Source organism: Arabidopsis lyrata (genome assembly GCF_000004255.2).
Source record: "Arabidopsis lyrata subsp. lyrata unplaced genomic scaffold ARALYscaffold_2, whole genome shotgun sequence".
Taxonomy (NCBI): domain Eukaryota; kingdom Viridiplantae; phylum Streptophyta; class Magnoliopsida; order Brassicales; family Brassicaceae; genus Arabidopsis; species Arabidopsis lyrata.
Window position 1 is genome coordinate 16,368,528 of NW_003302554.1, and position 24,406 is coordinate 16,392,933.

A 24,406-nucleotide genomic window follows, 5' to 3' on the forward strand; every position below is an offset into this window, starting at 1 on the left:
ATTTTTAGATCGATAATGTCTGATCCATAGTCAATCCCTACAACGCGGGTTATCGCGATTTAATGGATTCGAACTCCGATGAAGAAGACGGAGTCAAGTGAACTTATCCACTTGACTAAAGACACATCTCCTATTAAATAACATTTTATTATTAAATTTAATTGAAAAAAATGATGGTATGAAAAAATATAGATAGCAGTAAAAATAGTTGATAAACTATAGATTGAACTATTTAAATAACTTGAAACTATTTAACATTACCGTTTCCTTATCAATTCAAAATGATATATAGTGGTACAAAGCGTGAGGAGAATCGTTTCTTGGTTGTAACAGATTGAGGAAATTTTAGTTCTTTTGCTCTGATTTCTGTAGCTACTCAATCTCTGTATGTTTTTTTTTGTTAAAGCTCAATCTCTGTATGTTTATAAACATTGATCTGAGCTTCGTGAGAGACTAATGATGAACTTGAGAAATATTTTTAGACTTATATAATCTTCTTCTTCTTTTTTTCTTTTTGGATCAAATAACTTGTAATCTATATGTAATATGATAGTTGGAATCTGCATGTTGGAAAACATTTGCCAAGATGTAGATGCCTGGATTTGGCACCGAACTTAAACTATATATCGTGCATTCTTCTTCTTCTTCACTCTTTCGATTTGTTTTTTTTTGTTAAAACCGAAAATTACCAACTTAGCGGCGAATCTATTTAGATTCTATTTTCGACACTACTAAACTTACTAAAAATTTAAAGAGAAGAAAAGAGAAGAGAAGGAGACTTTTTGGAGAATAGACTGATTGTGATTTCTCAACACTAAGCATATAAAACCTCACCTATATAATCGGTAAATACTAAAGACTCGTAATTGCAGTGCCAACCCTTTGATTAGTATTGCCACGTAAGTGAAGAGAAGGGCTGACTTTTTGAACAAGCAACGGAAAATGAGTTAATGCTCTTCGCTGTCTCTATTGACTCTGTTCCCTTAAATCAAAGGCTTATTTTTTTGGTTCAGCAGCCACGTTAGAGGATTTTTTTAAAATTCTCTGTCAGTACAAATTTATGTGTTGCGGTTATCTTCATAGGCATTTTAAACCGGTTTTAGGGGTCAAATTTAAAATAAAATTAAGGTTTTCATATTTTAATATGATAAAAGACAAAAATAAATTAAATTCTTCAAAATAAAGATAAAATTGACATTCATGCGCTAGTGCTCGTTTTGGTTTTAATTAAATATGTGCATGTCTTTACTTCATTGCATATAGATCCAAAGAACGACCCATAAGACTTCGACATTTGTCTTTCTCCTCAACATCCAAAGCTTTTAGTGAAACCTCTCCTATAACAAGCCAAAAAAAAAAAAAAAAAGCTAAAGAGAAAGATTCAAAGAAAGAAAGAAAGAAATTGAGGAAGATTATTTCAAATCCAAAGTGAGATTTTGAGAAGACCCTCTATGCAAGAATCCAATCTTAGAGTCTTACTAGTTACTATCTAGCTTACACGCACAGAGACACTACTAAAAATCCAATCTTAAAGAGTCTTACTAGTTACTATATAGCTTACACACACACAAAGTTCTATTTCGGCGATAAAGGGTGCAGTGTGCGTGTGGATATGGTTAGACCACCTTGTTGCGAGAAGATTGAGGTGAAGAAAGGACCATGGACTCCCGAAGAAGACATAATCTTGGTCTCTTATATCCAACAACACGGCCCTGGAAACTGGAGATCTGTTCCTGCAAACACTGGTATGTATCTTCACAGTGTAAATTTGATTGAATTTGAGGAAATATTTGGTTAAAATTAGTGTTTGACCCCTATAAATTTTTGTTCTAACTTCCAAATAACCCTTTTAATTCATATAATTTTTCAATTTATTGTTCATCATAATTTTTTATTATTATTTTGATTCCTATAAAACTCGTTTCTAGATCCGCCACTGTATCTTCATTCACTCTCCTTCTTTCTTCTTCGTCTTAACTATAAAAATTTTCTTATTAGCTTCCACATATATATATATATATATATAAACATATAAATACTTTTATATATGTATATATTTTCAGGTTTGCTAAGGTGTAGCAAGAGTTGCAGACTTCGATGGACTAATTACCTTCGTCCCGGGATCAAACGAGGAAATTTCACTCAACCGGAAGAGAAGATGATCATCCACCTTCAAGCTCTTTTGGGTAACAGGTATTTGAAATTACTCCTTAAATTCTCCTAAAATTATACATATACGTAACGTGAATCAAGCTAATCACTCCAATTCTATGTTTGTCCATCTTCCGTAATCTCCTAACATTATAAATATACGAGGCGGTTTAGAGTATCGGATATTTTCCTACTATGATAAGGACCAGGGATCTATTTGCTTTAGCAAAATAAGATATATAGTATTAACATTTCATTTTATTATAATTAGTGTTTTAATTTGTGTCTTTTTATAGATGTGATGGGATATCGTCTTTGAAAATCAGATGGGCAGCTATAGCATCATATCTACCTCAGAGGACCGACAATGATATCAAGAACTATTGGAACACTCATCTTAAAAAGAAACTCTTGACGATGAAGCTTCAAAACGGTATCATCAACGGAGACAAAACCAATATGGCGACAGAGATTTCGTCTTGTAATAATAACAACAATGGATGTAATCACAACAAAAGGATCGTCAACAAAGGCCAATGGGAGAAAAAGCTTCAAACAGATATCAACATGGCCAAACAAGCGTTATTCCAAGCCTTGTCACTTGACCAACCATCTTCATTGATCCCTCCCGATCCTGACTCACCAAATCGTCATCATCATTCTACCACCACTTATGCCTCAAGCACAGATAACATCTCTAAATTACTCCAGAACTGGACAAGCTCATCAACTTCAAGGCCTAACACTTCATCAGTCTCCAAAACCCGTAGCTCAAGCCCCGGTGAAAGAGGAGTTTTTGACCATCACTCTTTGTTCTCATCGAACTCAGAGTCTGGATCAGTTGATGAGAAGCTGAATTTGATGTCGGAGACAAGCATGTTCAAAGGTGATCAGAGCAAGCCAAACATAGACATGGAAGCTACTACTACTACTACTACTACTACTGATGATCAAGGCTCGTTGTCTTTGATCGAGAAATGGTTGTTTGACGATCAAGGCTTGGCTCAGTGTGATGATAATCAAGAAGATCTCATCGACGTATCTTTAGAGGGGTAATAATAATGATTACAACAGTCAAGATTTGTTCTAAGAAAATAAAACGTATAGAACAATGATATAGCTAGCTAGGTTTATTTCTTTTTCTTTCTTTTGTCTTTTCTCTATGATCTTTAGTTACATTTTATTTTACTGTGTGGCTTGCTTATTGTCAAGTCGATGAAGATCAAACTGTTTATATACTATATGTAAAGTTGAAAGTAGTGCAATAAACTAAGTTGTTCTGTTGGGTCAAAGAAAAGGACAAAAAAAGACTAAATTTGTCCGTTTTGTGAAATTTATATTTTTCAGGATTAAATTTGTAATCTAGCAAATTTTATTAGTGATGACATGGCGATATCACTGGTCAAATTCAACCCATGATTAATTATCTTGTAATGTTTATCTGGGTTTTAATAAGATATCAATAGCTAAAAAAATATGTCAAGTCGGACTTACGATCTTGATTATTATTTCGAAATGTGAACGGTATTATTTAGCGGAAAAATGGTGTTAATTCAGACTTCAGTGTTCGTTAAATCTTTGAATAATACGAGCATTAAAGACGATTAGGTTGGGGAGATTAAAGTCTACGACTATATTATATTTCTTGTGATTTAAAAAAAAATCATGTTCCCTATTGGTGAATCATCATTAAATATAGCATACATCACTCGCATATATATAATCGTGAAAAGAAATCTTTGAATATTTCGAAATGTTCCCTATTGTAATAGAATAGGACTACTCTTGGTATTTCTAGAATAGGAGTTTGTGATAACACACAACAATGGAATATGACTTAATATTAGAACTTAATAATCTTTAGTTATCTAGTATAACTAACCTTGTAAATAATGTGTCAATGTCACAATTTATATCAGTTATTGTAGTGTTGTTCTAATTAACAAGGAAAGGGAGACGTTTGGTTTAAAGATGATAAGCCAAATGAAAATAATTTTACATAAATTAGGAAAGAAGTAATTATGTGGCAACAAACAAATTCTAGACGATTTGTCATAAAGTTGCGCTGTTTTACCTAAAATCATTGCCATTTCACCTAATTATCTTTTGTTTTATTAAGTGAAAATTGAGGGGTGGAAGCACCATTGGTCCATTGGTTGACCAATGGTTAATTAATGCTTCTACACCCAGAGGTCTGGGGTTCGAGTCCCAGATAATGTGATTTATTAATAAATTTGCAGATTATTGGAAGCAAGTGTGCAGGAAATCTCCAGCGATGTACAATTATAGCCGTTCGCCAGGATTCTACGCAGAAAGAGAAGTGTCCATCAAAAGCATGAAGAAGGAGGTGAAGGAGGTGTCGTCTGTCGTGAATCTAATTGTCCGTTGTAGAATCGTCTATGTAACAGTTCTCATAATTTGCAATAAATAATAAATTTAGACGACAAAAAAAAAAAGTGAAAATTGAGGGAAAACAACTTGTCCCAGTATCGATTTAATCGACCGGCAAAACTCATGATCATAGATAAATCATTATAGCATTTACTTTTTCACATTCAAAAAAAAAAAAATCATTATAGCATTGTGTGTAACGTGTTTGTTACGCGATCTAAAGTACATAAAGGCAACGTCATTGACTTGGTCAATAACAGAATAGAGCTTAGTTTCGTAAGCCCATTTAAACTAATGGGCCTCTCCATTGTCCAATAATATTTGACTTCTACATGCGTAAGTTGGTCCTTTTTAATGTGGTCGCCTCTCGCCACCATCTCATGCAAAAGCTCCATTAAATAATTTTCGTTTCTTAGTAACTAGTTTTTGCTCTTTGCAAGTAAAAGAAATCAGCGTTTTTTAAAATCCAAAAAGAAAAAGTTGATGAAAAAGGAGATAAAGAATACTCGTTTTGTTGATTCTTGGCTTCCTTGTATTGAATTCAAGGAAGGTCCATAAGTATTTTGAACCTGATGTAGTTGTGAAACTCTTAGAGAGTCAAAGGGTTTGCAACATATCAGGTTTTAAAGTTCACGTCAGTGGCACGTGGTGTTGTTGTAGGTTTGTTATTACGAATGAAGGCTACGTTGTAATCGTCTTTTGCTTTGTAACTGAACTGTGAACTCGGTGGTGATTTATAACTTAAGCCGTAGTCATAGATCTCCTCGATGGAGTCCTTAATAATGTCTTTTGCACCATTATAAAGAAAAACAGTTTAGAAGTTACAAATATGATCCAACTTATTTTCAAAACAAAAAAGTTACAAAAAATGATGCACAGTCATCCAAATTCCAAACACATAATGTATCAAATTTCACATCAAAATTCAGGTGTGACCTAAGATAACATATGAAAAACGTAGATCAGTATATTAACTACTGATTGCTTTTGATAATAATTGTCATCAAACTGAACTCAAAATATGAATTAGATTGATAATAGCTTTTCAAGTACTATCAATTGAATGTTTATATAGAACGTAGATTAATTTATAGTTAGAAGTAAACTGAGTATACACAATGGACAATACTTCATTGAATTTGATATATCTCTCTTTCTTTTTTTTCTTGGATATCTCGGATAGTATGTGTACATATACTTTGCGCATGCTTTGAGCATTTTCTAAAAATTGAATAGTTTTTCGAGAGAGAAAAAAAAAAAAGAGAGTGTGAATAGAGGATTAAAAGGACAGAAGCATGTGAGATTTGAAGGCGGGCCTTTGGAAATCACATCAATCCCATGTATCAAAAGGAAAGGAACTATCATCTTCACTTTCAATCATTTTCTCAAACCCATCTCTCCATTGTTAGATAAGCCAAAGGTTTCTTTTCGCTGTCTTGGTCCATGTGTTTTGTTCATATTTGGTCCCTTTTTTTATTCTTCAACAAGGATATTTTGTTTCTTCTTAATTATAAAAATAGTTGCCTTGTCATTCCACTATATATCATGACCCCCTTTTCATATTTAATTCTTTTACCTTTAAGTTTAAGTAACGGGTTATTTCTCCACTTAGTTAAAAAAAATGTGTCCATGAATTTGAACTACATTAGAACGCTCGATAGAAGCCTCGAATGTAGTGGAAAAATAAGTGATTGTTATGAAAATTTAAATAAAGAAAAATCACAAACCACGGGCCTTTACTAAGCTTTTGAATGGGCCCTAGGGCTTTCCACGTCGGTCCATTAGTAAGAAAAAACAACAAACAAAAACAAAAGGAATTCCTACTTAATAATCATGTTAATTAGTGGGTGGGTCTTCTAAACGTTGCACATTTACGAAAGAGCCAATCGTCAACAAAAAATGCAAGATTGATCACCCAAATAAAACCATTTTGACTTGTTTTAAAAAATTAAATCTTATCATTGGTTTTAATGTCGATTGATTTGCCAATAATGGGCCTTCACCCGATTTCAACTTCAAGCTCTCCACGACAATTACATGCCACCTAATTGAAAAGATGGTCCGATTTTTTTGGCTTTGTACACTTTGAAAATCTTTAAGATTTAATTTCTCTAATTAGTTTTAATGTTTTATACACTTCACGTTTCACCGTCGAGAACAAAGGAGTTTGAAGTGTACTCAAATCTTACTCCCTCCGTTTTCGAATAGTTCTCGTTTTAACTATATACACACAAATTAAGAAACTATTAATGTTGTTAGTTTTTAAATATAAAAATATCATTAATTATTTACCTAAACATAATTTAACCAATAGTAAATCAAGTTGTATAATAAAAATAAATATAAAAAATAAAAAAGTAATAAATTTTGCATCGAAAACTGAAAACGACAACTAATTAAAAACAAAAAAAATTCTCTAAAACGACAACTATTCGAAAACAGAGGGAGTATTATTTACTTTACATTGCAAATGATTGGAAATTGTGAGATGAAACTTGCAGAAATGTGATTTTTATGAAACGTTGTAGAAATGTGATTTTTTTCTCAAGACATTTCGCAAAGTGGCCAGTAGCGAAATGTGATTGTGGAGAATGATTTCCATATATCGGATGTTTTTAACCTAGCCGACTCATTTATAGATTTGCACTTTTTTAAGACATATCCTCTATTACATAAAACTTTCATCTTTAAAAACTGAATACAGTTCAGAATTTATGGAGATTCACAATATGCTCTAGTTTAAAAAGTTGGAATAGAAATATATAAAACTCTTTTCGTTTCTGAAAATATTAATAATTAAAACTACAGTGGTCTTTTCCAACAAATTCGAGTGGCCACTTAGATGATGGCAAAAGCAGCCAATACATCATTTTTTAATCACAAAACCAAATCTTTTCCCATGGCCATAGATATACACTTATTTAATTAGTTGCTTCCGCCTCTTCTTTTGATTCCATAGACTTTAAAAATAAGTAGACAAAACCATTATTAACCTAGACGATAAGAAAACATGATTCGATCGATATGTGGGCCGTTTGTGGTATAACAGAAATTGCGTACATAGTTATACAAATATATATATATATATTTATATATATCGTGCTTTCATACACACGTAATATATATGATTATATCATAAATGGAATTAGATTCAAGAAGCCAAAAAAAGAAAAATGGAATTAGATTCAACTCTCTTCAAGATAATTATCTGAGTTATCCGGCTACGTATGTACTATCCGCATCCTCATATTCCCAACTGGTCGTGATTGCAGATATATAATATGATTCTAGAATCTATGTTGAAAATACATTATTATAGTTTTGGGTTGAAAAAGCATAAATGTAACGATTATTATTGAGGTTACTAATACTAATGTTACTTAATTAAGTGAAAAGGTATATATTATGTAACTATTTACAAATGTAAGCTTCGATCAGAGGTTCAATATTCAAATAAAAAAGAAGAGAGATGGCTACACACATGTATTGGAACTTGTATTCGAGTTTTAGTTTGATAAAACTAAGTAGTAAACTTTTAACAAAGAGACATCCGATACAAATTATTTCATACATAAGATCGTAAAATCGTCGATATATGAAAGTACATATGCTTCTTTCGTGTGAATGTGTTCCTAAACTCGACTTATGAAGCAAAAATATTCCACTATCATTCTCCAAATTAACCAAAAAAAAAAAGAAAAAAAGATCTAGTTTCGATCCTATAATTTAGATCGCAAATGTTATTTCGTGAAGCTGGCTCATTGAAGCTTTAGGAAATCCAAAAGCTAATATTGAAAATAAAATATTGTTTACATCACAAACAGAACTATACAATATATATGTCAAACCAACAGGCAATTTTATAAATACCTATAGATATAGATGGGCGGTAGCCGGTATGTGAGCTGTTGATATACACATCAATATTCATATACAAATATCCTCTAATAAATTCATCTTTAAAAATCAATCGATAAACCCAAACCAATCAAAACAAAATAAAATAAAATTAAAAGAGTAAAATCCTTGAAAAATCAAGCGTTAGGTGGAGAATACTCACAAACAACTTCCGTATCAACTTCCTTCCGGTGAAAATTCCGGTGACAACCACAAGCGGCGCATCTCAAAGCATCAACGGTTCCTTCAACTCCGGCGGCCATGAACTCACGGCAACCGTCGACGGCGTAACCTCCGATGTTAGCAGCGTGATTCTTCTGGCACTCCACGTAACGGACGTTACTGATCTCAGAGGAGGAGGAAGAAGAAGACGAAGTAGTAGTCCTAGAGGAAGATGTGTTGGAGTTTCTTGATCTCTGCTTGATTACCATCTGTCTCTTCTTCATCATGAACTGTGAAACCCTAGTCTTAGCCCTGGAATCGAAAATGGCTCTTTGGTCTTACGAAAGACTCTTTATGAAAACGAAGTGAAGACTAGAAGGTGTGGACTTGTAATTTGGTAATGCCCTTTGTGCCCCTTTTATATAATAGCTACATTAGGATTGTTGATAATCTAACCCTAGAGATGATTAAATTATTTATGTATACCTACGGTGTCGACAAAGTGGCTTAAAATATGGGCTACCTTGTACATAATTGATCTTTTCATAAATAGTGTTTCAAAATTATATTTACGTATACGACTAATTAAAACTGATTATTGAAACTGGATAAACTATCAAACCGGTTGAAATAATTGATTTAATGTACACTATTGTATATTCAGTCAAGATATAATTATTATGAAATAGTGAAATGTACAGTATAATTATTTAAAAAGATGGGGGATTTTGTCTCTCTGTCGATAAAACGATATTCATTCTCTTCCATTATTTCTCGTATTGTCATGTTCAAATGCGACATAAGGGTATAGAGATTTATTATTCTCTTCCATTATGGTCTTCGATCGTTCTCCGTCATAGAATACGAATGACATAGTGAAAGAATAAAAGATATGCGAGTGAAATAACAAATTTGTGTATTTTTCTTTTTTAAAAAGACTAATTATTTCTTTTTTATTTATCTGAACTAACATAATACGTTATCATGTTAACTTCCAATAATCATAGGCAGATGTATATTTTGAGATCAAAAAAGATAATCTCTGGACCCTGGAGTTAATTTAAACGAAAAAAAAAACTCCAAAGAAATGAAGAAAATCAGTAGCCAGCCTTATTTTACCGTCGAGATCATGTGCATTGCATTATACGAATAATTAATAATTAGTTTATATAGAATATAATAAATAAAAGTTTGTGGAAAAATGAAATAAAAAAATAAAACTTATTTGAGTAAATAAATTAAATGCGAATCCGACTCAGTCCAACGGACCTGCTCCCACAAGCAAGAGACAATGACAGGTTAATATTGGAATGCAATCGCATTTCTAATCACTTTTTTTTTTTATATATATATTCCAAACTTCATATAATACACTTAATATAGTTGTGATTTTTTTTTATCGAACACGCGCTCTTGAACTCATACGATAATACTACACTAACCATTGTGTTAGAGATTTAGAATTTGACATGACGTCCTAACGATAAATAAATAAAAATACTTTCTATGTACAAATAATTTCTAAAAGACTTTTTCTCTTCTAAAGTCGTAAATCATAACAGATTTATTATACACAATAGTACACAATAATTTAATTATTGATTATGTTTCTTTCACTTCGATAACTCTTATGATCCTAATTATCTCTCGTGTGACAGCTTGAATTTTGCAAAAATATATATAAAACGACTATTCAATCAAAAATGAACAAAACTAGTAGCTTCGATTTTGTAAGGCAAATAAACGAAGACAACAATTGCAAAGAAAATGATATGATTTTGATGACATTTTCAAAAGAAAAAAAGCAAATGAACGTGACAGGATTATGTTTTGTAATTGGATTTTAATACTGAATAATTAGTCAAATTGACTTCTTTACACGTGACGTGACCAACAAAACATGGGTCCCACTTGACACACAAAAGTCCCTGTGAACATCCTTTTATTATTCTTCTCGCTATAGTAATAAGTTTCGAATTGTAACTAATTTATAATTTTGTGTGTAACCAAAAACAATTAAAAACTAATTGCATGCATATATAGAGTCGGAGTATGTACCCTATTTAGGTCAAAATATGCACAGTATATAACCATGTAGATTATTTTTGTCATATTTTCTGTATGATACATAATTGCAGCAAAAACAGGTCAAAGGTTTTTCTCTGACCACGATAAGCTTTTCTTCTTCTAAGCTTGTAAATATCATATAAAATAAAAGTTTAGGAATTACAAAGTGTATTACCTAAGGGAAGAATGTGTAATGCGTTTGGTGCTAGCTAGACAAATAATGTGATCAAAATATTAAATACTTTATACTGATTAGAAATGTACGCAAATTTTTTTAGATGCCATATGCAATGTGGTACTCCCTCTGTTTCATATTAAAGGATGTTTTAGACATTTTATTTTGTTTCACAATATAAGATGTTTAGGAAAAACAGTTCAAGTTTCTATGCAAAAAATTAAATTTGTATAATTTGTGACTATTTAGATTCTGCAGTAAAGCATATCATTGGCCAAATTATCTTCAACTATTTATTAAATTATGTTTTAATGTAAAATATCTAAAAACTAAAATAATTAATTAGTTTCTTAAACTTTATGTTTTTAGGTAAAACATCCTATATTTTGAAACAGAGGGAGTATTATTTTATTTAACTGTAGAAGAAACGAGAAAATACCGTTTACGCAAATGTCATAATTGCCGATGTTAATAAAAAACATAATTAAGGTATTAAAGCCGAGAATCACGCAAGAATGTCACGAAGTTGATTGTTGAATGAATTAAAAAAGTAAGTGAGTTCCTAATCAAATCTTTGACGACGACTTTGATTTTATTTCTTTGCTATCTCGGTTATTAGTTATTACGCGGAACCAGAAATATTTTTTACCGGGGTCAAAAAAATATACTAAATAAATTAATCTATGAAATGCCAAAAAAATCTACAAATGCATGTATTCTACGTTTACTCATAAATGACGAGATGCGATAGTTAAAATTTAGAGTTTCATACCACAAGTATAAAAGGCAAAACAAAATTTATTTTGGGTCAGCGAAACAATAACTAAAATTTTAGATTTTGCGACAAAAAAATAAACTTTTTTTTGTTTGTTTTGTTTATTTGGTATAAAAGTAATTAATTTGAATGAATTTGTTTATTAACCCATATAAATCATAAAGATTGCACTAACGTTTTGGGTTTTGTAGTTTAATGTGAGTCTAATTTCTATAGATATTGGATCTTTGCATCTCTTATATTTAAATTAGTTGGGTCAATGGGGTCAAACAAAATTTTTAATTGGGGTCATGAGGATTAATGTTTTAAAAATAGGGATTATTGTTTAAAATGCCCTTTTTTGGGAAAAACTTACGAAAATGCCCTTTTTTGAATAGTTTACGGATTTTGCCCTTTTTTAACACTTAAAAATGTACGTATTTAGGATTTTTTTTTCCAAAAATACTTACTTTATACCAAATACTAAACCCTAAGAACAAATGGAACCGACTAAACCCAAACATAACGAGTGAAACGCATGTTAAATCATATTTTTGGAGCATGAAAAAGGGCAAAATGCATAAACTATTCAAAAAAGGGCAAAATCCACAAATGCCCTTATGAAAAAGGACAAAATCCGTAATTTATTCTTAAAAATATAGTATAATTTTGAAAATTAGTAGGTGATGTGCCTTTAGTCAAGTGGTTAAGTCCATCTGACTCCGCTTTCCCCACCGGAGTTCGATTCCACTAAGTCGCGTTTCCCCGCGTAGTAGGGATTAGCTATGGATGGGGCTTTGTCGATCTAAAGATATCAAAAAAAAAAAAGCTGACCCCTATTAATCAAGTGCCTCCACCCCTGCCGCATTAGTCAAGATCATACTGTAGAGTTAATTTCATTATTAACAATTATAAAATTAACCTTAAAGACAAAGTGTAATTAGGTCTGCTTTTATATATTTTAAACGGACTAACATATATGAAATTAAGAATCAAGAGAGAGAGGAAGATGAGAGAATATGAAAGGAATCTATGTTTCTCACCAACCGTGCCCCACTCGTGAAGTTTAGAATCATATAATTAAACCCCTTAAAAATCGACTTATTTGTGATTTATATACATATTAGTCAAAATGTTGTCTTTTCGACATAAATGTTGATCAATATCAGAGTGAGACGAGTAAATTGTTTATAATCTCATGTTAGATAATACATAATAGATATATAGATATTATGATACACATATATTTATTAAAAACGACCCATACATGAAAGGGCACACAATGATTATTAAACAATTGACTACGATTATTTAAAAAGACTAACTAATATTTGGGAAACTAAACATCAAATCTACTTTTTTCAGTGTCTCTCTGTCTGTCACTTGTTGAAATAAAAATGAAAATCTCAAAATTAACCAAACATTAAACTTCATTAATTTGATTATGTCACTCTTTGTCTGTGTTTCCATGTCCTTTCACCGTTTGGTTGATATGGGCTAATCTTAAAATAGATATTGGGCTTTAATGTCCTCTCTTTCTGATTATTTCGGCCTTCTTCCACAGAATTATATCAATAAAATTCTTCGGATCACTTCGGCTTGGGCCTTGTTCATTCATTAACATCCCATCTAGTGATATCTTTTTGGTAAAGGGTTTACCATTTATCAAGTAAGATTTCTTAAAAATAATCTTTTATTTTTAACCAAACATAGTCGACAATCATATATAGTAAAACAAATATTCGGAAATAACTCTAAAAATCATAATGATAAAAAATCAAAATTATTTTAATCCATTTAAATTGTCATGAAAATAAGGAATCAATTTATGGAAAAAATAACTAGTTGTAGGAGATATGAAGCTTAAAACTTATGACAATTTGGGGTGAGATAAGTAATACAATTAGGCCTGGGCAAAAAAACCGTATCCGAGTACCCGAACCGAAATCGACCCGAAAAAACCGGTTCGGGGCGGGTACGGGTATTAGCTATTTACCCTATTGGGTCTTGTATTGCCGTACCCGTGGGTATAGGGTAAAACCCGATCCGAACCCGATACCCGAACGGGTACCCGATTACCCGAAATTACATATACTTATACATATAAAACTTTTTATATATGTAATATTTGAGCTAAATACATTTTTATCTAAATATCCGAGAATAGTTACCAAAAATTAAATGCACTTATATTTAAATATTTAAGATAAAATATATTTATACGCGAGATGCTTGTAAAATTTTTAAATATTTGGAAAAAATTCCGGTTATTCGGATAAATTTTCGGGTGAAACTCGGATATTAGAGTAAAATTGCGGATAAAATTCGGATATTAGGATAAAATTTCGGATAAAATTCGGGTATTTGGTAAAATTTTGGGTATTTGGGTATAAAATACCCGAACCCGATGGGTACCCGATTTTTTTGGGTATTTAGCAGTTCTAAAAATCTAAACCCGAACCGACCCGAACCCGATTAGATCCGAACCGAAACCGAACCGATATTTTAGATTTACCCTATTGGGTCCTAAACTCCTCTACCCGAAAGACCCGAACCCGATCGGGTTTTACCCGAACCCGACCCGCATACCCGAATGCCCAGCCCTAAATACAATGAACAAAACTAACGTGGTTAGTATAAAATCAACGTTGGAACAATAATACAAAACGAAATAAAACTTACAGATTTCAGCATCTCTTACTAATAAAAGAAGCTCATTGAAGCTTCTCGAGCCATCTACATCAGCTTCTCAACATTTTCTAACAAATTGCCACGTCATATTACTCTTTTTCTATATCTAAATTCGTCCCTAATACAGCCACGTCATTAACCTTTATACTTCTCTCGACATACAACTTAGCCAACGAAATTAGGGTTTTCAACTGGAGATGATAACATACAAGAAAGTTCAACCGTTTCCGCTTCCTACCACTCATCTCATAAATGACACATCTCTCCAAATCTCCCCTAAGTACATCACCTAAGGTTTTTCCCCAACCTTTTTCATGAACAGAGGTCCTTCCATTTGGTTTTACTTATTAACAGAGCAGACTTTAGGTACGCTCCTCAAGCATTCTTCTCATTTCCTATGGCTTCTGCAGGTAACGTAGTTATGGTCTTTCATATTTAGTGTCATTATCTCCACTTCAGTTCTAAAATCTGCAAAGCCTTCTTTGCTAGAGAAATCCGGCAAACCATATATAGGTACGATACCACCTTCTTTCTACGTATTCTCTTCAAGTTATGTGTTTTTGAAATTGGGGCATGCATTCATTTTTTATTCTCACCGACATGCACCACTCTTATTTAATTTATTGGTTTTGTCTTATGTGTGGTTATGAAAAATCATCGAGTAGGATGATAAACAACATCATCATGCTGACCAAATGAAAAGAAGAGGTGATCATGTGAACATATGAATCAGAAAGGTTAGTGAATCCAGAAGTAAGGGAGAAACAGGAACGAGAGAAGAGACTCTCAATGATATTCCACAGGTTTCTATTGAGTTTAACATTCAGGATTTGTTTAATAAGTTATAAGTACGATGTTTTTTTAGTTGATACATAACCATGGTCCTTCATGTATTCATTGGGGATAAAAAAATTTCAGTCAAACAAACCCCTTTAACTCATTAAATTGAGATCTTCTCTTAGTTTTCTTTATCCAACTGACGCCTTACTTCCATTTCAGTTGAATAATATATGTGGATCGGTGGATCATGTACGGTGACAAAACCAAGGTAACAGTATTGAAATACTTTTGAGTTTGGAGGCACATACACTATTCCACATTTATCACCTATTTTATGTACGATCTTTAGGTGATTGGTAGCTAGAATGATGTACTTTCTGCTAGAGAGGACACTTGCAACCACATGTTCTTCTCTACCAAACGTTAAATCAAAAAGAGAAAAAAAAAACAGAGCAAGTGGAGATCTGTTGCTGACTGTTTAGGAGATCTCCCAAGTACACTACAAAGGAATTAGAGCGAAAATCAGAGAGGAAGAAATGTGATTTACACATCATGGTTCTAAGAAGTAAGATTAAGTGATAACATACAATATATGGTGATACATCAGCTAAATGATAACATACAATATATGTCGTCAAATATTAAATTGTTAGTCACATGAATGAATAGTTTCTAAATTTAAAACAACTGAAACCAAACTATTAAGTCAAAGAGAACAGTTTATTATTTATCTATTTTAAAATTTAATGAACATATAAAATTGCTTTTTTATTTTACAAAAATCACAAGCAATTTCATAATATTATCTTTTATATCAAAATAATAAATCCATAAGTAATATATCTGGGCGTAGCCCGGGATAATCCACACTAGTTCTTTTAAAAGTGCTTATAGATTGATATATTTTCTACTTTTTTCGGTGTGCGAGTCTTTGTTTTTCTTTCAGTGAAAGAGAAAGAGGTTTATCTCATGAGCGGTGGAGAAAGGTGAAGTAATAAATGAAGAGGAATAGAGGATACATCAAATTCAAGTGGACACATACTTGAAGTTGTCTGATCCACTTCAACTTTCAATTTGTCCGTGTAGTAACAAGATGCCGTATCTATTAAAACGTTAAACACAAACAACTTTAGAACTTAAATGCTAGTATTTTATTGGACAACCAAATAACAAAATGAAAGAAAAAACTAGTATCTTGTTACTAGTTTGACCAAAAATTATTTAGAGATGAATTGTTTGCATGTGGGTTTATATATATTACGGCTTCAAATCTACAACCATAAAACTTACGTTTCATTTATTCCTCAGAATCGCGGTTATTTCAACTTACATAACGATAACATCTAACTCTATATGCATAGAGCTTAAAAAGACTTTGTTATAGATACAATAATTATATAAAAAAATGTAAAGATGAAAAAAGGTCGTTATGTTTGTTGAAAGCATTAGATAGATATGTCTCCCATGTGAGTGTGCACATGGAGTTATGCATGCACGAAAACTGCCTCTACCCTTTTGTCTCTCTCCCGATTCTTCAATCAATTCCCCACCTTAAGTTTGCATGATCTCTATATCCACCTCCGAGATCTAGACACGTTGCTCCTCCTCTACATCGAACGGCTCTCTTTGATCATCTTACTAAGAGATAAGAGGCATAAATCCATGCCGAGATTGCTCTTATCGGTCCCTTTATCTGTTGGTTGGTCCCAATCACTTGCAATGGATATGTAACTGTTCTTCCATGTTACTCACTCTCTTTTACCATTATACCCTTCATTTTCTTCAATTTGGGTAGCCCCAACTCCCAAATTGCGACTCTTTTGGCCTAATTGTATCAACTTGTTCACTTTTTCTTATGCTAAATTTTTTTTTTTTTTGTATTTTGATACCGAATCTCGACACTCTCTATCAGTATATTATTGGAACGGTCATTAATTTTTACCACCAAAGACAAAGAGATGTGAGTTTTACGATTCATAGTTTTTTTAATCTGAACAGAAAACACATGTAAATATATTTTGCATGTAGTCTTTTAATCACTGAAGTTAACTCGAACTTAACGTTAGATATATATTTTTTTCTCAAAAAATCTTCAAATTCAACCGATAAGTTGGTCGATGATAGGTAGCTCTGTATTAGTATAGTTGAAAACTTGAAACTACTCTTTAGTACGTATGTAGACTATATATGGGTCCAATTGCGTTTTTTTCTTACTTTTGAGTTTGTGTTTTGTTTGATTTTACGTTTTAACATGTAAATAAGATTTTTTTAACAAAAAAAAAAAAATGTAAATCAAGTGGCAGGATGAGATATATAAAGCAGTATTATATATGGACCGTTATTAACTTATTATACATGTGAATGAGAAAGCTTACACACACCTTCTATAAATAGCTGACAAAACAGGTTATTACACACAACACATTCATAAATTTCTCAAACTAAGAACTAAGAGCTCCACTATACCTACACATCTTCTCTCTCCCTCAAAAGCCAGTCATGGCCAAATTCATACCTTTTCTTCTCTTAGCCACAATTTTCTTCTCTTTCATTTGTCTCACTATGTCAAAAGAAGCTGAGTACCAGCCAGAAAGTGTAAGTTTTATATAATCTCCATTTTAATTCCTTTTCCCTTTCCCTTTCTATTGATTGCTATAAATCTAATACCCATGTTAAAATTTTGTTTTGAAAACAGTATGGACCCGGAAGTCTGAAATCATACCGTAAGTAAAACTTCTTCTTCATTTATGAATTCTCATTTCTTATTCCTTATCAAATTAAAACTCGATTATGACGATTGCAGAATGTGGAGGACAATGCACGAGGAGGTGTGGTAACACAAAGTATCATAAGCCATGCATGTTCTTCTGCCAAAAGTGTTGTGCTAAATGCCTTTGTGTCCCTCCAGGCACGTACGGCAATAAACAAGTGTGTCCTTGTTACAACAACTGGAAGACTCAACAAGGTGGACCAAAATGTCCATAAGCAAAAACATTAAAAGAGAGGAACCCCAATCTACTATTGAATATTTTCTTTAATTAATTAACTATAGTATGTTTCTGTTGTTGTGATGATGATTAAATTTTAATGTTATTGTCTGTGTTATTTACCATCAATATTCAGTATCATACGTTTCCTATAACATACACGGAATGTGAATGGACCTTTTATATCAAAAAATATATGAAATTTTAGTAATTTACAAAAAAAGAGTTGTAAAGGATATTTTTAGAAACATCTGAAATACAAAAAAAAAATGTCCGCCGGGAAAAGAAAAAGTCTTTACCATTTACCAATTGTCCCGAACAGAGGAGACTATGGTGGACTCGGAAAAAAAATACAAAAAAAATCATTCGCTTCAATATCAGCAAAAGAAAAAGAAAAAAAGTCATCGCTTTGGGTGTGAAGATCAAAGACCACATCTTGTAACTCGAAGTCCTCTGATTTCTACAAGTTGTCTGATAGTATCAGCCAAGAAGAAGAAGACATACATCAAACTCTCTGTTCTCCTGCCATGGCGTAGTAAAACCTCCGGAAACCCTAATCCCTCAGGTAATAACTATTTACCTCACTGATTCTTCATCGGTGATGGTCGAAAGCTGGAACCTTTTTCTGCAAATCGATAAAGAAAATCAAACCAACCCAACCCAACCCTACCCACTTTGGTTTTGTTTGGATGATTGAGGTTCGAACAAAAAAAATGTCGGAAAAGAGTTTGCTTTCTTCAAAATTTCTCTTTTACACGATAACTGTTTCAATGCTACTCTTCATTGTCTCTTCTCTCTTCTTCCTCCAACGCAACGAATCCTCTTTCACTTCAAGTTTAGTTCGCAAGCTGATTCTTCCAAGAACAGACATCAAGAACGACGAATTCGGAAAAATCGATACTTTATGCGATCGAAACCGAGATGTGTTGAAGGTGTTTATGTACAATCTGCCCTCTGAATTTCACTTTGGGATATTGAATTGGCACAAAACAGGATCTGAGATTTGGCCAAATGTCAACAACATTAGTACAATCCCATCTTATCCTGGTGGGTTAAATCGGCAACACAGTGTAGAGTATTGGCTAACACTTGATCTTTTAGCTTCAGAGACACCTGAAATCAAGAGACCTTGTAGTAGTGCAGCAATTAGAGTGAAGAACTCTAATGAAGCTGACATAGTTTTCGTGCCTTTCTTTGCTTCGTTGAGTTACAATCGCAAATCTAAGCTCCGTGGGAACGAAACCATCAGTGGTGATAGATTGTTGCAGGAAAGATTAGTTGAGTTCTTGAAAAGTCAAGATGAGTGGAAAAGATTTGATGGGAAAGATCATCTGATAATAGCTCATCATCCAAACAGTTTGCTCTATGCAAAAAACTTTCTTGGATCCGCAATGTTTGTTCTTTCGGATTTCGGAAGGTATTCATCCGCGAACGCCAATCTTGAGAAAGATATCATTGCGCCTTACTTGCACGTCGTTAAGACTATCTCTAACAATGAGTCAGCACCGTTTGAGAAGCGTCCTGTATTGGCATATTTCCAAGGAGCAATCTATAGAAAAGATGTAAGTGACTTTGAGTTTTTCTCTCTATTTTATCAATCCTGTTTACTGATTCTAATCTCAGCCATCAAATTTGTTTGTCGTAGGGTGGAACTATTCGTCAAGAACTGTATAACCTTCTTAGAGATGAGAAAGACGTTCACTTTGCATTTGGAACTGTTAGAAGGAATGGGACTAAACAAACTGGTAAAGGAATGGCTTCCTCGAAGTTTTGTCTCAATATCGCGGGTGACACTCCTTCATCTAACCGTCTTTTCGATGCCATTGTTAGCCATTGTGTTCCGGTTATAATCAGTGATCAGATTGAGCTTCCATTTGAAGATTCTCTAGATTATTCGGGTTTCTCCGTGTTTGTGCATGCTTCTGAAGCTGTAAAGAAAGGGTTTTTGGTGAATCTTCTCAGAGGGATAACAGAGGATCAGTGGAAGAAGAAGTGGGGGAGATTGAAAGAGGTTGCTGGGTGTTTCGAGTATCGCTTTCCTTCGCACCCGGGAGATTCTGTGAATATGATTTGGTCAGCGGTTTCACATAAGCTTTCTTCACTTCAGTTTGATGTCCATAGAAAGAATCGGTACCGTAGATCTGAAATGTTTGATAGAAACCGATCGAGTTAAGATCATATATGTGAAAGAAAGATACCACTTGAAGAATAAACATTCTCTTTATGCTTCATGTATTTTTCGTTTTCTTCAGTTGAAGATCATAGACCAGAATTCAGACCCAAAACAGAGAAGTAAGCTTGTAGTTTTGTCTGTAAGCTTAAACTTAGAAGAGGATTAAGAAGTACGAGCATATAAATGATGGAGACCATTCTAATATAATCGCAGATTCATATAAACATAAAAAGTTTAAATCTTCAAAAGTAATCAAAATGTAACGATACGATACACACTCACAATTGTAGAAACTTAGCCTGCCAACGATAACACTTGGCCAACATATAACACACAAAACACAATCACAGACACATAATCTAGCTTTTAAATAGATAAGATGGTCGCATTCTTCATGTTTGGTATTGTCGCTACTATAGAATCAAGAACGATAAAGGCTTCAACTTTCTGCAGGAATTAATCACCTCTTCCGCTCTGTCGGGGTTGTCTTGGCTGCAAAGCCAACAACACAGTTGAGAGCAGTTAGATGCAAGAGAATGTGTAATTTCTGTAGTGATTTTCAGTAAGATAATCAAAGAAAGCACTTTGAGAGATTTGGAGAATGTAGTTTGATCTCATTAACTCATTAAGCATGTATTGGTTTTTGGCACTAACCGTTTCCTTCTTGGGAAGACAGAAGAGGTTTCTCCTTCTTATTCCTGGTTTTGTCACCTGAGTTTGCGAGTCTCGTTGTTCTTGGAGATTGAGAGGTGATCCTGCCAATGCCATTACCTGGAGATGGTAGAGAGTGACGTCTGGGAACACTGGCTTTCTCAGTCCCATCTGGCTCAGCAGACTTTGGGGAGCCTTGCATCCTCAGCTTTGCTTTCGCCGATTTAGTTGCTTGCATATAGCTTGGGATTGATGGGCTAGTCTGATGATGCCCATTACTCTCTTCACGCTCGGTCTTGCTAATAGCTGAACCCTTTTTCCTGAGTTTCTGGTTCTCCTTCCCAGCGGAATTCTCTTTATTGTTTGGTTTGGGAGTCTTTTCTTCTTTGGTATCCTTTTCCATTGAGGGTTTTTCCTCAACCATTGCTTTTTCGTTGCTGTCAATATGGTTTACCAGTGAGGAGTCAAGTGCTTCATTGGTTTCTAATGGTCCAGGAGTATGTACTTCCATCTCAAGAACATGTACCTCCTCCTCAGGCTGTTCAGGCATTTCTTGCTTTTTCTTTTCGTCACAAACATTCACAGGTTCTTCTGCAGTTTCATGAACCATCGGATATGATGATTCCATTGTCTTTTCTACGCCAAGCTTTGGCTTCTCGACTTCCTTACGAGGGGATCGTTGCGGTTGGATAGAGCTCTCAACTACAGGATTATGTACCTTCCTCAAGCTACGTTTAACTTTTTCAAGTTCAATCTGAGGATCTTCGACAGCAGGTGGCTCTATTGACTGGCTTGAAACTTTCCGGAAACTGCGTTTGGGTTTCTCAAACTCAAAAGAGGTCTGTACTGAGGAACTTTCAAAGTTTGCAGCAGGAACTTTACGGACACTCTTCTTGGGTTTAGCAGATTCAGCCTCGACTAAAAGCTTGTTCTGAGGTTTTCTGCTTATCGTTTTCTTCGGTTGAGGAACTGGTTTCCAGAAGCATGAGGCTGACCAGTTCTCTAACCAAATCAAGTTTGAGTCTGGATCGGATGAATCATAGGCGTGTACAGGTAGCACTTTTGGTGATGAAGCGAGAAGCTGTAAACAAAATTATCCATCAAGATCTTTAATATAAAAGATAAATTGGATACAAATGAACTTTGGCTCCTTTTTTGTTTCTCCTAATTTCATTATAATAAATAGCTCTATCAACAAGCGTACCTTCAGAGCAAAAGCATTGGCTGTTAGCTTCTTGATTCCAAGGTAAGCATCTGTAGGATTTGCAAGCTTGCTCCCCTGATAAACAAAAAAGCCAGTTCTAATTTGACAAGAAAATAAACAATTATTTCCCCACCAATCCCAACTATAATATCTTCCTGGACTAAGTGTGTATTTAAGAGCAACCAGTCACACTTAACAACGGAACTTGAGCTCACTAAGAAATGAAAGTATCATTACCTGAAGCAGCTGCAATCTGCATTTCCTATAAACTTGAACTCCAATGTCAGACTTCCTGATCTCTCTTCCTCGAGCAAATGCTTGCAACCTGACAATTCCCATGACAGAGAAAAGAGTTGCAACAGCTTGTCTCCTAACCAGGTGACCACGGATAAGTGCTTGTAGCCTTATTATGCCTTTGAGTGCCCAAAAAGCACGCCGAGCCTTCACACAATGAGCTCATGTTAGGATATACAAAAAGAAAACATACAAAAAGCTGCAATCAAAAAAGCCAAGCCTAAAATCCAAACAGCTGAAAATATTACCAAGTAACCTCTAAACGCAGCCTGCACAGACGTTGCTGCAATATCTTGTTGGATTCTCTCTGCATCACATACTGAATTATCTTGAACAGGTGCAACATTCTGAGAATCTGTTGGTTTTCCCTCAGGAAGCTCAATTTCATCATCTGAGATCTCTTCAGGCTCTACATTTTGCGTCTCTAACATACCACTGCTTCTATCGACGGTATTGGTCTCTGCAACTGCGAAAGATGGAAGATCTGATACCACATCTGATTCTTCTACCTTTGAAGTAACCAGTACCTCATTTCCACTCACAACTCTCTGCGCATGAAAACAATAATTAGAACAAAAACCAAAAAAAAAAAAAAAACAGACAATCTTAAGCAAATTAATAGCCGCCTAAAACCATCACTGTTTTCTCAATTTTGATCCAAATTCTCCACATATTTTATCATCACATACATATTATAGAAAACTCTTTCGAAAGCGTTTACCTCTTTTCCTTTGGAACCACTAGATTTAGAAGTTTTTTTTCCAAGCAATACATTCTTCAACCACTTTGTAGACTTCCCCATAATGTATGGAAATAAAACACACCTGCATTGCCCAAAAACAACACAACACAATCCAATATTAGTATGTGAATATAGCTACTACTAGTCTATTACCAATTAGTCAAAATGAAGAAGTCTTTTAGTTCATTAATTAGTTATGGCAAAAAAAAAAAGAGAGTAACATTATTTTGTTCTAATCAACTCTAATAATAAGCTTGAAAAGATAAACCGAATCAAGTAATCATTAATCAAGATAGAACATAGAAAAACAATGATTACCATATATAAATTAACAAATTTTGGAATACTGAATATAACTTAGAAAGTGAAATGACCAGATCTGGGACTCACACTGAAAAAGAAGAACCCTAAGTACTCAAAATCCACTTTCCAAATGAACAACAACAACAAACAAACAAAAAACACCGACAGAGTCAAACAACACATCCTAAACAGAGAGATCCTTCTAAAACCCAACACTACTCGAACAATGTCCTAAAAAAAAAGATCGGTTTCAAGAGTAACCGTCGGATCTCTGTTCTAAATCCGAGTCCGATTCAGACCAGATAAAAACAAAGAAGGAGATGATAATATACCGTAAATGAGAAATTTAGAGTTTGTTAGTTCAATGCTTCCATTAGCGTCTCTCTCTCTCTTCCTCGGAGCTATGATGCTCTCTAAAGAACTGTTTCTCTTCGGTGGTGGTTTCAGACTTTCAGTGACCAGACGGAAAGAGAAAACAAATACATATATAATTTTTTGTGCAAAATATATTTCTAATTTTAACTAAAAAGTAAGCGAGCATCTCCATAACTCCAATCTTACGCCGTTGATTTTTAGCCGTTGGATCATCTCCGAAATTTAGTTAAACTTTTCTTTTTTGACAACTAAATTTACTTTTTAAGAAAAATTCAGAAACAGTTCAAGAGCAATCTATAAAGAAAAAAGCTGGAAAACATTAAATGCGATAAATTAGAAAAAAAGATAATTAATTAGTGTAGGTATTTGTGAATGTCAGTCGTCTAAATTAAAAAATAGTAAAACATTACAGATATTTAATTGAAATTGCTCAGATTTTGTAATAGTCGTCGAGAGATAACTTCGAAAACAAGTGTAAGAATGCCGCTACGTTCTAATGAAGCATTCTTGTAATTTGACATTCATACCCTAAGACCATCAGCAGTGGTAAATGTATTTGTGTGCAGTGGCGGACCCAGAAAATATTTTTACCGGGGTAAAAATATTAGC

General features: G+C 33.6%; 5 protein-coding genes across 5 annotated transcripts; 3 read left to right on the forward strand and 2 right to left on the reverse strand.

The window, feature by feature from the left end:
* Positions 1 to 1,242: 1,242 nt before the first annotated feature.
* Positions 1,243 to 3,443, forward strand: LOC9323614 (myb-related protein 306). The gene is made up of 3 exons (XM_021009998.1): positions 1,243 to 1,745; positions 2,064 to 2,193; positions 2,478 to 3,443. The coding sequence occupies exons 1-3, from the start codon at positions 1,613 to 1,615 to the stop codon at positions 3,205 to 3,207; spliced, it is 993 nt and encodes a 330-aa protein (XP_020865657.1). The 5' UTR covers positions 1,243 to 1,612; the 3' UTR covers positions 3,208 to 3,443.
* A 4,648-nt stretch (positions 3,444 to 8,091) lies between these two features.
* On the reverse strand, positions 8,092 to 9,119 carry LOC9323615 (mini zinc finger protein 1). Its single transcript, XM_021034132.1, has one exon. The coding sequence runs from the start codon at positions 8,886 to 8,888 to the stop codon at positions 8,577 to 8,579; it is 312 nt and encodes a 103-aa protein (XP_020889791.1). The 5' UTR covers positions 8,889 to 9,119; the 3' UTR covers positions 8,092 to 8,576.
* Positions 9,120 to 17,470: 8,351 nt separating this feature from the next.
* On the forward strand, positions 17,471 to 18,184 carry LOC9325051 (gibberellin-regulated protein 6). Its single transcript, XM_002887505.2, has 3 exons — positions 17,471 to 17,663; positions 17,764 to 17,791; positions 17,872 to 18,184. Exons 1-3 carry the CDS (start codon positions 17,568 to 17,570, stop codon positions 18,051 to 18,053), a joined length of 306 nt encoding a protein of 101 aa, XP_002887551.1. The 5' UTR covers positions 17,471 to 17,567; the 3' UTR covers positions 18,054 to 18,184.
* A 110-nt stretch (positions 18,185 to 18,294) lies between these two features.
* Positions 18,295 to 20,340, forward strand: LOC9323616 (probable arabinosyltransferase ARAD1). The gene is made up of 2 exons (XM_021034314.1): positions 18,295 to 19,617; positions 19,701 to 20,340. Exons 1-2 carry the CDS (start codon positions 18,745 to 18,747, stop codon positions 20,226 to 20,228), a joined length of 1,401 nt encoding a protein of 466 aa, XP_020889973.1. The 5' UTR covers positions 18,295 to 18,744; the 3' UTR covers positions 20,229 to 20,340.
* An 87-nt stretch (positions 20,341 to 20,427) lies between these two features.
* On the reverse strand, positions 20,428 to 23,910 carry LOC9323617 (protein IQ-DOMAIN 31). The gene is made up of 7 exons (XM_002888942.2): positions 23,755 to 23,910; positions 23,099 to 23,201; positions 22,626 to 22,925; positions 22,321 to 22,524; positions 22,084 to 22,158; positions 20,883 to 21,960; positions 20,428 to 20,720 (listed from the first exon to the last, which is right to left on the reverse strand). The coding sequence occupies exons 2-7, from the start codon at positions 23,177 to 23,179 to the stop codon at positions 20,689 to 20,691; spliced, it is 1,770 nt and encodes a 589-aa protein (XP_002888988.1). The 5' UTR covers positions 23,180 to 23,201; positions 23,755 to 23,910; the 3' UTR covers positions 20,428 to 20,688.
* Between the last annotated feature and the right edge of the window lie 496 nt (positions 23,911 to 24,406).

Coding starts and splice junctions, on each gene's coding strand:
- LOC9323614 (XM_021009998.1), top strand. CDS start 1,613: ATGGTTAGACCACCTTGTTGCGAGAAGATTGAGGTGAAGAAAGGACCA. Junction 1,746..2,063: donor ATCTGTTCCTGCAAACACTG/GTATGTATCTTC, acceptor ATATATTTTCAG/GTTTGCTAAGGTGTAGCAAG. Junction 2,194..2,477: donor CAAGCTCTTTTGGGTAACAG/GTATTTGAAATT, acceptor TTTGAAAATCAG/ATGGGCAGCTATAGCATCAT.
- LOC9323615 (XM_021034132.1), bottom strand. CDS start 8,888: ATGATGAAGAAGAGACAGATGGTAATCAAGCAGAGATCAAGAAACTCC.
- LOC9325051 (XM_002887505.2), top strand. CDS start 17,568: ATGGCCAAATTCATACCTTTTCTTCTCTTAGCCACAATTTTCTTCTCT. Junction 17,664..17,763: donor CTGAGTACCAGCCAGAAAGT/GTAAGTTTTATA, acceptor TTTTGAAAACAG/TATGGACCCGGAAGTCTGAA. Junction 17,792..17,871: donor CGGAAGTCTGAAATCATACC/GTAAGTAAAACT, acceptor TGACGATTGCAG/AATGTGGAGGACAATGCACG.
- LOC9323616 (XM_021034314.1), top strand. CDS start 18,745: ATGATTGAGGTTCGAACAAAAAAAATGTCGGAAAAGAGTTTGCTTTCT. Junction 19,618..19,700: donor GAGCAATCTATAGAAAAGAT/GTAAGTGACTTT, acceptor TGTTTGTCGTAG/GGTGGAACTATTCGTCAAGA.
- LOC9323617 (XM_002888942.2), bottom strand. CDS start 23,179: ATGGGGAAGTCTACAAAGTGGTTGAAGAATGTATTGCTTGGAAAAAAA. Junction 22,926..23,098: donor GTGGTTCCAAAGGAAAAGAG/GTAAACGCTTTC, acceptor TTTCATGCGCAG/AGAGTTGTGAGTGGAAATGA. Junction 21,961..22,083: donor CCAATGCTTTTGCTCTGAAG/GTACGCTTGTTG, acceptor TTTTGTTTACAG/CTTCTCGCTTCATCACCAAA.